The sequence below is a fragment of the Pseudopodoces humilis genome, chromosome 7, assembly GCF_049639895.1.
Source record: "Pseudopodoces humilis isolate 2021_Gansu_Grassland_sample_001 chromosome 7, ASM4963989v1, whole genome shotgun sequence".
Classification (NCBI taxonomy): domain Eukaryota; kingdom Metazoa; phylum Chordata; class Aves; order Passeriformes; family Paridae; genus Pseudopodoces; species Pseudopodoces humilis.
In genome coordinates, this window is record NC_142206.1 from 28,445,930 (window position 1) to 28,459,108 (window position 13,179).

Sequence of the window (13,179 nt, forward strand, 5' to 3'; positions counted from 1 at the left end):
TTAAATAAGAATATTCAGGAATAAGGGCTAAGATATTGGATAATAAAAAATTTTAATAGTAGAAGGCATCTCTGCCATTTGTTACAGGAAAGCTACAGAAGGGGAGAATGTTCCCATAAACTTCTACTGTTAAAAAGCAATCAATTCAAATCCGTGAAAAAAGTCACTCACCTATAACTAAGTCCCTGGCTGAGAGCAGCAGCAATGGGTTGGTGAAAGCCATTCCATACAACCTGAATCTTGTTGTAGATATGTTTCTGCTGCCATAATCCAACAGCCAAATCAGACCACAACATAAACAGAAATATACAGGCCTACTATAGGCTATGATACGATTGTGACCCTGTTTAAAAATAAACCACAAAAACACCAACATTTGTTCATTATTAGTGGATAAAGTAACTTTTACTTTTCTGCTACAGATAGCTTCAGAACCAAAATTCATCACTGGTTATCAACTAATATACCTATACCTCACCATATCCTAAAGTTTTCTTCATAAAATCCTTAATACATTGCCTTGCAGTAATACCGATCTGTGCTTTTTGTGGCTTTGATAAAACAAAAATACAACAGTTCAATTAAGTTAGACTAAGCTATATATACCCTTAGTTTCAGCTATATTTTATGCTATGTTGAACTACTAAATGCTAGAGAAGCTCTGACTAGGCTTTGTAAGCAACTGAGAACAAATCAATTTTAAGGAAAAAGGGATTAAAGTTTATTACTCAGATACTGCTTCTGCTGGATGGGGGGGACAACCTCTATTGGTGTTTATCAAAACACAACTTCTTACACAAAATTAATGACTTGCTGCAGAGGAATAATGCTTTTATACATCTTATCTAGAACATAAAGGTAATATTTTGTCTTGGCAATCTAGTAGATGCACAACAGAATATAAACATATTGTGCAATACTAGAACATTAACATTTCCATGGTCAAACATTAAAGCTCACTAGAGCATTGCAAACTCAACTTATTAGAGTGAAAAAATAAAGCAGTGCACACTAGGACAACTGAATGATCTGCAAGACTGAAACAGAACATCAAAGATGTGTCAGTTCATGCCAGCAAAGCAAATGACAACATTAAGAATGCTTCTCACTGTAATTGCTAGAATAATAAAGATTCATCAAAAAGCTTATCATGACATGGCTCCCTAGCGAAAGCTAGGCTCAGAAGAAGAGGACATGATTTGCTAAATACAAAGAGTATGGCAGGGGAGAAACAGTATCAGTTCCCTTGTCACACACTAGGACAACTACAAGCCTTTTGTGCCTTATAAGAAGGAACATTGGAAAATTGCCATAAAAATCAAACCATAATGATTAATTCTCTGTGGGAGTTCTGCATCTGCAGGGTTAATACAGTGGCACATGCCCATGACTTACATGTCGAGGGGAAGAAGAATCTGGCTGAACGCTCTGAAAGCAAAATGAAGAGGGAAGTTACCCAACCTACAGATAAGTGTGTTTACCTCCCTACACACACCTTTTTGGTTGAAGTCCTTTTAACAACATCTACAATTAATTTTACAGTTGTCAAACCACATTACAGGCTTTAAATAGCATAAACCATGAAATCTATTTAAAGAGTAGATAAATCTGTTTAAAGAGTATATGTCTATAACCAGAATTCCAAAAACATCCCCACCACCCTTATTTTCAGGACTTTTACTGTTTTCAACAGTATTAGGAACTTTAAATTTAAATCTAATTTCCATCCTAATAGTAAAATCATAAAAAATAATCAATAATTCTTGGATTACAATAAAACATTAGTCTAACAAAAATTAATAATCTGATTAAAAATATATTTAGATGTAATTGCCTCAATATGAATGCTCTGAGGTGTAGACACTAGAAAAAATTAAAACCCAAACCAATAAAACTTCAAGTTTAGCTTGTAGTCAGTTTTCAACGAGTAAGAATGTGTTCCTCTTTATGAAACCAAAAAAAATGCATGAGAACAATAAAGGATTGTTTAACAAGCACAGGCTTAACCATTCTAGTGAAGTGACCTTGCATTACCATCTATCAAACTTTCCATGAGGCCAAGTTTACTCATTTCTTTATAAATGATAAGCATGCACGTTTTTCCTTAAAGCTCTAACCTACAACACCCAACTGGATTTTTATCTATTGTTTGCAGAAAGTAAAGAGAAATTAAAATACCTTCAACAGTGAGTACTGGCAACTGGCTATTACCAGGCAGAACTGGAAGACCCAAATATCCTTGAAAAAGCCCTCTATAAGAAGTACAGAGCCCAGAAATGCAACTAGAATAGCTAGGATGACAGCTAATACATTTTCAAGGATCTCACGATTCCTGTTTTAAAGGGAGAGAAAAAAAAGAAAAAAAGGAGTTAAAGGAGTTCTAGGCATAGTAAAAGCTAGCTAAGCCTAGAAAATGCTGCAAAAGAGCAGTTAGGGTCAAAAATTAACAACGGTTATGCTACTAGTAGCAAAGTAATTAAGAATAGATTTGAACTTGCATAGTCTACCAGCATACTGTCCTTTAGCTAAGCTAGGAGCTACCGGGATTTCAATGACAGCTGAAAGTAGTTAGTATCTTACAGCATTTTACTTTAAAAAGCAGAAGATAACTTCAGTAGATAATTTTAGAAATAATTCAAATGTTCCACCAGAAGCACAGTCCGTAACATAAACCTATACTCAAAGCCTATCCAAGATGATTATGAGCCTATGAGAAACACAAGCATGATAAGTTACCTGTGTAAGTAATCTGTCATTCACGATTTTCTAATGAAGAAACTAAAAATACTCTTGCTTGAGTAAGATATTCAAGTGGAATACAGATAATTCACTGTGATACAGCCAGTGCCTCGGAACAGAATTATGAGTACTCTTCCCTGGACAGAATCATGATTATCTTGTTTATTTCAAGGAGGTTCACTACCAAAATTTAAATACTCTACATATCTCAAAAGCTGGTAACTGGAGATCGCCTTAATTTTATTCTTCTTGGTAAATGTAGCAGGGACAAGAAATCACAGTATTAAATGACTGTTGAAAATAATGTTTTGAAACAGCAAGCAAATTCTTCCTATTTACCAAAACACTAACTGCATGTCAGGTTGTAGACTCTTCGAATTAATTTTCCTTCCAATCCAATGCCTAGCATTAAAGATTGGCATTAATCTTTCTATTTCACCATTCAAATATGGTACTGCCCCACTCAGGTAAAGTGAAGGTTGGTTGCCTTTTTCCGTTTTTTGACTGCTAGAGAGAAAAAAAGGAGAGTACTCTCCATTACTTTAGAAAAACTACATTCAGTATTATTCTTTCATTTTTCAGAGTACAGTAAATAAGTACCATTCTCTAAGGATAGTTTTATCATCTTTATTATAGTTTAGTAAATGTTTTCATCTTTGCTTTCTGACATCTGGTAATGCACAAGGATCTTCTCACCTATCAAATAAAGCCAGAAGAGTTAATCTATCAAAATTGATGCTAATCCAAAGTTTAGGCAGGATCCAAAAGCGATAGTACTGCTTGACTTTTTGAGCTGCTTCCTCTTGAGGTTGCATGTGGTCCTGAAGGTCAGGGCTCAGGTCAATATCTTGCTGCTCCAGCAGATCTGTATCCATTGTTAGCAGCCTGTTCAACCTGATCTGAGGAAGAGAAAGCTAAAAGAAAGTTAGTATTAACAAAAGCTTGTTTATATCAAATCACTATATTATACCGAAAATTACTTTAAAGAAAATTGCCAGAACTCTTTAGTTTCACTTTTGAGGAATTACATGTTAAGCACTGTCACAGGCTCCTAACTTACTTTTTCTGTCCTTACTGCACATGAATAGGACTAGCATACATAGTTTGCATACAACACACTATGGCATTTCAGCATATGCCTTACTTCAAATGAATGTGTCTTCTAAGCACATTATCCCATTTACTCTGAAAACTTCAAATTTGAAGACAAGTAAACTGATACATGGACAACACACTACAAGAATAATCCAATTATTAATTTAAATAAATTACAACACATTTCTTATAGTGAGCTAATCTGCATGCAAATCCATGCTGAATGGTTCTTTTTGCATGACAAAGCAACATACTCGTGCACCAGTGGTCAAATTCAAACTCACTGAATCCAGATACACTCAGAAATGAACCAAAGAAAAAGCTGTGCCCTAAACAGTCGAGTACTTTTCATGACTATACTTATATTTATGATACAAGTATTTGTTTAGCATTCTCACGAAAATCACAGTAATACTAACAACCATGAAAGATAATTAAGAAGAGTACTCAATGCTAATAAGATACTATAGTACATGTGTATTCTCTAATCCAGTTTCTAAATTCCATTAACAGGCCAAGAAGCACCTTGATATACTGGCCTTTATACTCAGGCAATGTAATTGTTAAGATGTCCTTTAATGAAAAAGCTTCACAAATGTGAAGTGCAAAGAGCAAAATTTCAATATTCATGCCACCTTCAAGTGTCAAAACGACAGGTTTAGTGTTTGGAGGGGCTTTTTTCCTACAATTATCTAAGTTTCAACAAACAGTCATCTAAGTTTCTAACATTCAGTTTCTTGATTTATATGATGTTTTCCATCACTCCTCAAATCATCAGTGTACTTAACTATGCTTAGGCAGCTTTTCCTTCCTAGAAAAATACTTATAAAAAAACAAGCAGGAACACTTCCTTTCTAAAGGCATTTCAAAAATACAAATCATATTATTAAAGGTAAGCTGTGTTAGGAAACAGGTCCCTTTTTGACCATTTTAAAAAAACTTAATTTCTTAAAAGGTAGAATCAGCATAACATGCATGACACTAATAATAAATTTCAGTTGAAATTTCCATTTAGGTGCATGGGCTGTGCTTTTACAGTCACAAATTTGCCTTAAAACAGAATCATTCCCTCCAAAGGGACTACATTGGCAAACCAAAAGAAAAGAAGTAATGCAGCCTCTTTTCTAAAGGCTACATGTTGAAGGGGAACTGTGGAAAGCAAAGTTCCTCTAGCAATCACCAAGTTTATAAAGCACATTCTTGATCAAAAGCATGGTCAGGCAAATGGAGGTCTCTTACTCCCCTGCCAAATCCTGAAGCTGTATTTAATTTTCCTCTCTTGATAAGGCCATTAGGTACTTCAACATACTTTTCTTTGATTTTCCATCCTAAGAATCACGACCATTTGCACTGTTTTCATAACATATGACTTCAGAATCAAGAGTACAGGTATGACTGGACTTGACAATAATACAGAAGTTTTGAGATCATAAAACTAAGGAATTAGAAAGCTATTTGCAGTATGAAACAGTGTAAGCTGCCCTGTTTTATCAGTCACTCCCTGCATATAAGTTTAAATTTTTTACAGCAGACTCCAATGACAGATTTCTAAATTCCTTTCAGGGAAATTACTCAAGTAAAATTTCTTTTGGTCAGAACACAGTATTTAGTCTTTCTGCTGCCTGCTAACCTCAGTAATGCATGGAGGAAAACTCCAAATTGTACACATTATCTCTGGAACTTTTACAAGGTATCTTAGAGCATTCAATTTCTGTGTTTTTAAATCGCTAGGTTTTAGATCAGAGGAAACCAATTAGGTTTTAAAGTGCTATGCAAAAAGATTGATTTGTATTATATATGAAGACACTACAATACTAAATATTTTCTCTTCATTAATCCAGACAAAATTCTTTCATATGAACAGAGAACTATCACACAGAATGATTAATCAGTGCTACAAAGTTGGATCGTCTTCTGGTTCTTTGCATGCTTTAAAAATAAGTAAGAAAAACTTACTAGATCATGCGGATAAAAGCGAACTGAGGTAGAACTCGATACGTGAGAGTCCGTGTCACTATAAGAACAGGGAAAATACTTCAGATTATAAACTACATTTTATTTCAACAGGTTGCTCTAACATTCTGATCTCTCAAATTAATTTTGATACCTTGTAAATTTTATGTAAATATCCTTAAGCTTTCCCTTCAGTCACTTATAAATGCAAGTAGCTTCATAGTCTCATGTACTGTGGTACATTCCACAGCTATAGTAAGCCAAAAGACTCTTGAATCTTACCCTTAATAACATTTTCTCAACACCCAGTCCCTAAATTGTTGAAAAAGAACTTCAATGATAGCCATTATTTCACTTGAAAAAACAAAAATATTTTATAAGCTGCTAGATACTGATTTGTAAACATACATCACATCTCCAAAGAAGTGCAGAGGCCGCTAGGTGTCCACATGCAGTTTCTCTTAACTCTATAGTGCTTTTACCAAGATCCCAAAACTGCCAAAAATATTACATACTTAATACAAGTAAAGTGAGCTACTTAAACTGCTTTTGAAAAACTTAACTTTAAATAAAAGTTAAACCTCTGGTAAGAAGAGCAAAATTACTTTGCAATTCCCATTCATTAGAGATGAAGAGAAATTTCTCTTACTGTATGAGAGTCCATATCCAACCATTGCTTTTTCCCCCAATTTTGGATAGCTTTTGGATGTTTGTTTTCCATGTAAATCACATGGTTGTAAGACTTGTATCAAATTTATGCAACTTTCCTTCAGTTCCTTGCCTTAAGATAAAAACATTCTTTGTTATCAATTTTACTTCACTGAAACTCAAGTATTCTCTACAGCCAAGATCTGATTATCTGAAGTGGCCAGTTTGTTCCTTCCATTAGCACATACAACTTCAGAACAGCAGCCATCAGCAAAGCCATTGCATCTGGAACATGCAAGCAGCAGAGGCAGGGATTGGCAGCTTTGTGGAAGGAATGCAGAACTTTTTGTCAAAGTTCAATTCTACAAAAGGCACTTGCATCCTCTCACAAGAAAGATTTGAAGATGGGACGTTTTATATTCATTACTCCATAATTCCAAGAGCTACACCTACATGTGGTAGGAATTACAGCATTCAGCACAGCGCAATAGCTGAGCAGAGCAATTCTACATAGTGAAGTAGATTTGGGGCACGTGGAAAGCCACAGGAGGTTTTGGGTTGATTTTCTTTCTTCTACCTCCTATCCCTTCAGAGAAAGGAAGGACATCTTTCCCACAGTAGATGAACTTCCCAGTATGTAGCTGGCTATTTCAGCTGCAAGTCAAATTTTAATCTCAGGCATGTTAACACTTCCATGGTACTGTTTGATGTCATCTATGAACTTGAGAATAAATTTATCAGTTTACAATGGCTTCACAATTGGAAGTTCAATAGCCATTACGGTCAACAGCCACCTACTTTCTCAAAAATGGGTTACATTCTTTAACAAAGACCTTCTATAAGCCAACAAAAAATGCATTAGTCAAGTTCTCAGTTTGGAAGTGTACTGCTTAAGCTAATAGTAGTCTTTATATTCTGAGATAATAGTTAACTTAATGTCATCTTCTAGTAAAACTCACTTGGGTCGCAAAAGTGTAAGTATATGGTTAAGGTATTGTATTGGGTTTTTTAGTAGTCCAGACTAAATAACCTTTTAAAATTAAAATAAAATATTGGGTTGCAGTAAGACAAGAATCATCACTCTTGACTGGCCTTCACACACACCAGATGTTGGATGCTCTTCTTGCAGCTGGCTCAAAGTTCACAAGTGACATGTCGCAGCCCCCTGTCTCGTAGAGCGTAGAACTGAACTTACCTATTAAAGAAAAGTTCAAAACCAGGTCAAAATTTCCTCATGTTTCATCCCATTGGCAGCAATTTCTATTCATTAACTTACTACAGAGATCAATTCAGATATATGTATTTACATCAGTGTCAAAATATAAAATGTGATTACACATGAATGTGTCACCCGTGCAGAGATTAGCTACAGAGTTCTCTTTTGTACCATTTTACGTAACATATACACTGTAATTGCAGTACCAAATTAAAGAATTTGTATTTACAAGATACCACCATTAACATAACAGGACAGCGTAAGCCCTTTTTTCCCCTTGAAGAATAACCACATGAAAAACTTGCAGTGACCAGTTTCTTCAGCTCTTCCCCACCCCCAAGAGAACCATCAGTAAATGATTCACTATCAACATTTAAGAACAGTAACTACAACAGAGATAACCCAAGTATCCTGAAAAAAATTATTTTGAGAAGTCCATGTCTATTTGAAAAGTAACACAAAGACTGAAAGAAGTGGCTAGAGATGCTTCATAAGTTACCTCAGGAAACTCAAAAAAAGGAACATAAAACAGAGATTTATTCTACAAGCTAGAAACAAATGCTTCAGTGTAACAAAGGACTGCAAACTAACTTCTTAGATAAACCATTTGGACTTACTTCCAAAACACAAAACTTTAAAAAGTGGCCGAAGATTATAGCTTAAATGCTTAACTACCTTACTCTCAATCTTTTCACAGTACCCTCCTCCCAGCATTGGCCTGATCAGAGAGATAAGCATTGCAATTTTCCCTGAAGGCCAGGTTCAATATATTTCAGCTCCAAATGCAGGGAACCCAGTTTTGAAACTGATCTCATGTGAAATTATCTGCCAGCTTCTCCATATCTTCTAGCTTAAAACCCCCTTCTTAAGTCATGATGCAAAACATGCAATATTCCCAAGATCAAGATTATGTAAACATAAGAAAAAATCCTACTGTGGAGCATGTGAAAAAAACCTGTATACACCTCTCAGCTGTATGTCTTGCAGCTTTTCCTTCTGCTGATACAAGATACCAAGCAGCCCCCCCAGAAATACCTAACAAGATGAGAGCTTCAAATCTTTCCCATTTCTGTGAGAATGCAACCTGCTTCTAATACCATGGATTTTGAATATTTTTTTTAACACAATATAATCCTGCTCCAGCTTCTCTTTAGATCCACAGACAATTAAGTTGGATTCAGAAACATTTGAATCTTAGCAGGTTAAATCCCTCAAACTAGATGCTTAAAACCAGTGAACCAAAGCAAAAAATACTGGTACATTGAAAATATCTTCATAAAGCTTTCTACTCTCAGAAGGAGCACTTCAGATGAACCAGGCAAATACCATAGATGTGCTCAGAGCCATCATTATGACAAGACAGTCCCCTTCAGAGCTCAGGAGGCACGAACAGCATGCGCCGGAGCTCAGTAAAGCAGCAGCTCTCCTCGATTCAATTACATATGCCACAGACATAAGGACAAAGCTCACTTGTCAGGTCTTTTTCCTCAATGGATAAGATTTTAACAAAGTCCTTTAGCTGATTATCTTTTGGTTTTTCAATGCAGGGTATAGTACACAGTTGACACTGAAGCTTCCAATTTAAGCTATTAGGCAACACTGGAATCTTCCCACAATTAATAAAAAACCTTGGTTACAAAGGTTTATTTCTTAACTACATCAATAAAGAAGTTTCAAGAGCAAACATGGAGATACTGGACAACACAAATACACTTCAGGTTCTATTCAGGGCAAAAATGTGCATAAATTATTATGGATAAATCTCCTGGGCAACCAGCCCTTTAAAAAAAAAATAAATCTGGGTTAAATTCTTTATAGTTTTGCATTACTGAATAGAGATACTGGAAATTAAACTTTTTAATTCTTACTTAATGAAATTCTAGTCACAGAAGTTAGAATATACTACTTGGACATGTAATTTCCCCTTCCCTTGAGCTGAGAAAACACATCAAATATTTATTTCAGAAGTTTACTGAACTATTATACTCTCTCATATCTACAGTTCCCTGTCACCCAACTTATCTTTCAATCTGTCAAAATTTACTGCATTTATATTGCTCCTCTAAGTACTGCACTGAGATATAATGAACCTGATTAATACAGGTAGCAAGCAAACAGAACACTTAATTCCCATGGTTTATACACTAACTACAAAATGGACTCAGGATATGTCAGCCTTGCAATTTACCCACCTACTTAAATACACTTCCTACTGAAAGTTAGCTCCCTGGCAAGCAAAGCACAGCTTCACATTAAACCAAAATCTTTCTCTGCCCCCTTTTATTGTTTTTCCTTCCCCATTTTTGATTTGCTTTGGTTTTGTTGTTCTGTTAGGGTTTTTGGTTGGTTGATTTTTAAAAGAAGATTTTTCAGAAAAGCCTCAACTCATCTCAGTAGAAAAGCTGACTGGACTGTTCATTGCTGTTGGTGACACAAACTCCGAAGTGCGACTGGAGATAATATGTCTGTGCTACAAAATCCGTAATTTTTCAATTCTGTGAGATAGGAACAGTTCCCTCACAGCACACAGATTCTCACAAAGAATTTCAATACTCAAGATTCAATACATATGGATATACCCAGCATTTTTATTTACTCTAATGACTCTCTCCTATTCCTGTCTCCCACAGCATTCTCCGTGGGATACTTGGAACAGCATCACATTGAATAAGCCTAAGAATGTATTTTCTCTCTCTGAAGCCTGTAGCTTTATCAAGCTGTGAGCAAATGGGAGACACCAAAGATTATGTTGCAAATCAAGAAATATGATCAATAGCACGTTTGCCAACTCAACATAAATGTCTAACTACTCTGGACACAAAAAAGACATGTACGTTATTAGCAAATTAAAGTCACCCCAAAAATATTCAATTTGGATCAGGTTACAATAACGAACAAAGACACTGTGATACTCAAGCACACAAATCCAAAACACATCTTCATTCTGGCATGGAGAGGAAAGACAAATAAGCATTCTTTGAAGCAAAAGACCAAAATTCCTCATCACCACATCCAGACGCAACCATGTAACAGTTCACACTGTAAAAACTCATATTCCCACAGTTAAGGGCATCAACAGGCAACAGCAACAGGCTGATAAGCTTACACAGACAAATCCTGGAAGACTTAAATGGCTCAGGATCTAACTAGAATGGTGCTCTGATGGTTCCCTCAGCTAAGTTATCTTCAGTTTGCTTCCCAGTTTTACATCTAATAAATACTACTTTTTTATTTCAAACCTCTCTGACTACTTCACATGCAAAGTCTTACAGATATGTTGAAATTACATCATCATTAGATCAATATATATTTATCTTCTGCTTCAGTTGATATGTTTTAACTCCTAGTTAGCAAAACCAAAGTAATCAGAATTTGACTATTTGGTAGACTGCTAGGAGCTTTATTTGCAAAGTTCAAAATTCTACTGTTACCTATGGTATGAAGACGTACGTATTTTTAGTTAGAACTCTTCAAAGTAGTTCATTTTTTGTTCCAATATGAAGTTTGTCAAGAGCAACTTACCTATTAGACCAAATTCCAGACCACAACATAGATATTTTCCACAGGAATAATGGGAAGTGAATATTTATTTTCTACATGGACCTTTGCACATGCTCCTACATTCATCCCAAATAAATTACAACAATTTAATTATCAAAAGATACTGTGTAACTCTTCTAAATTGGTTTTAATCAAATAAGTAACCAGGGTATACATTTATCTTCACATAAAAGTTTTGATATTCTAAACCATTCAGCTGCCTTCATAAATTAAAATACTTGAAACTGAAATATTATTGCTTGTTACAACCAGAAGTCCACCATAGCACCATAATAATCTTGTAAAGCTCTAGATGAGCAGTTCTCTTCAAGTACAAAAGCAATTAAAAAAATAAAATAATCTAGCTAAGGACAAGAGTTTGTTATTTTACCCCAGCTTCAGACACTGGGCATCTATTCTACTAACTCAGTACCTGGATTCCTAACAATTTGACAAATTCTAATTGAATTTAATCTTCACTGCAAGGGCTGAAAAACCCCACTTACCTGTCTAAAGAATCAGATATTAGTGAGAACAAAAAGCATCAATACTGCCACACTCCACTCTGAAAACTGTCATTCATTTAAGTCACAGCACATGTTTTGCTGCTTTTGAGATTTGTATTACATCAATCCTGCCTATAATCATGGCATTTTGTTTGCTACATTTCCTTTCTGTCCTGCATTCCTTCTATGATTTAATACATGTTTAATGCTCCATTATCAAGCTCCTTTTCCATCCTTTCAAGTTCACCCCCCCCCCCTTCAACCTTCCAACAGTATAACTGATAAAAATCTTCCTCCTTTGAACCTGGAAGACTGAAGATAATGCCTCAAATGCATCTCTTGCATTATTCCCGAGGCAAACCCCAGTTAAAGATAACTCTATCGTCACCAGACCAAGTGTGGGGCAGGTATAATACAGTGAGCCTCATCCTATGTAAAATAAGTCACCACAATCAAATTCACAGACAAGAAACTTTAAAGCAAACAAAACCAAAAACTGTGTGTCTTGTTAAGTGCTGCAACTTGATATCAACATGAAAAGAAAAAAATGTAGAAGCAGACAGTGCACTGGTAAAGGAAAACATGAGCCCTGTAAGTGAGGGCTTTTAAAGTAAATGAATATGTGCCCTGCCTGCCTTTCCAAGAGGATCTGAATTAAGGAAATTAACTCTTATATGCACTGAACAGAGATATATAACCCCATCTATGTTTGTCACTGATATTTTGAGTTGGTGAAAACGAGGTTTTGTTTCCATATATTTCCCTAGCCACTATTTTCAAGATTTTTTTTTTTTTTTCCCCCTGGGCAGTCACAATGATTTCCACAGCAAAAATGGTCATATCTCCTTCATTGCTTTGATTTTTATTCTGATGCTGATCAAGAAAAAAACAAACTACTACCTTCTCCCAACCCAAACCACAGACAATCTAAAGTAACATGGTCATGTTTCACAGTAAGATATCTTGGGATAACCTAGCAAAACCAAGAGCCTTAGACTCAACAGAAAGAGAAAAATAGTCTTACTTCATCCCTGACTGAGGGTGTAAAAAAGAAAAAAAAACCAACAAAAATGCCCCAAACAAACTAACTTGAAAGATCCTTGAAAGATACTCTCTTGTCAGGCCTGGTTAAGGAATCTCACACACAAAAGCATGCACCATTTTGCCAACTATTTTGCTCTTAACAAACAATAGCACCTGTTCCACAAAACCTGCTACACAAATTGAAAAATTTGATTTTCCTAAAATAACCCAAGAAGATCCTGCCTGTAATAGCTCCTCTCTCTCAAAGGATTCTAAACTAGATGCTCAAAGTTTCAAAATGGGAAACAAATCCCTATTATACATCAGGTTTCTATCTAGCAAATCCTGGAAGTTTTGTGCCTCCCAAAGACAACATGATGTCCCATATAACTGTAAACACAGTACAGGAAAAGTTACAGAAAAATGGATTCATATGAATATCTGAAGACTCTAATGTAC

General features: G+C 35.4%; 1 protein-coding gene across 11 annotated transcripts in view; it reads right to left on the reverse strand.

The window, feature by feature from the left end:
- Nucleotides 1-13,179, reverse strand: part of PCNX1 (pecanex 1) — a 93,989-nt gene that overhangs the window by 38,144 nt on the left and 42,666 nt on the right. For 7 of the 11 annotated variants that reach the window (XM_088058301.1, XM_088058304.1, XM_088058303.1 and 4 more), the window contains 6 exons: nt 7,540-7,630; nt 5,791-5,848; nt 3,436-3,653; nt 2,179-2,332; nt 1,396-1,428; nt 172-343 (listed from right to left, as the gene is read on the reverse strand). In XM_088058301.1, the coding sequence (XP_087914427.1) occupies nt 172-343; nt 1,396-1,428; nt 2,179-2,332; nt 3,436-3,653; nt 5,791-5,848; nt 7,540-7,630 (726 nt within the window). The remainder of the gene's footprint in view (nt 1-171; nt 344-1,395; nt 1,429-2,178; nt 2,333-3,435; nt 3,654-5,790; nt 5,849-7,539; nt 7,631-13,179) is intronic. The other 4 variants (XM_014251996.2, XM_014251991.2, XM_014251994.2 and 1 more) reach the window with 3 other exon arrangements.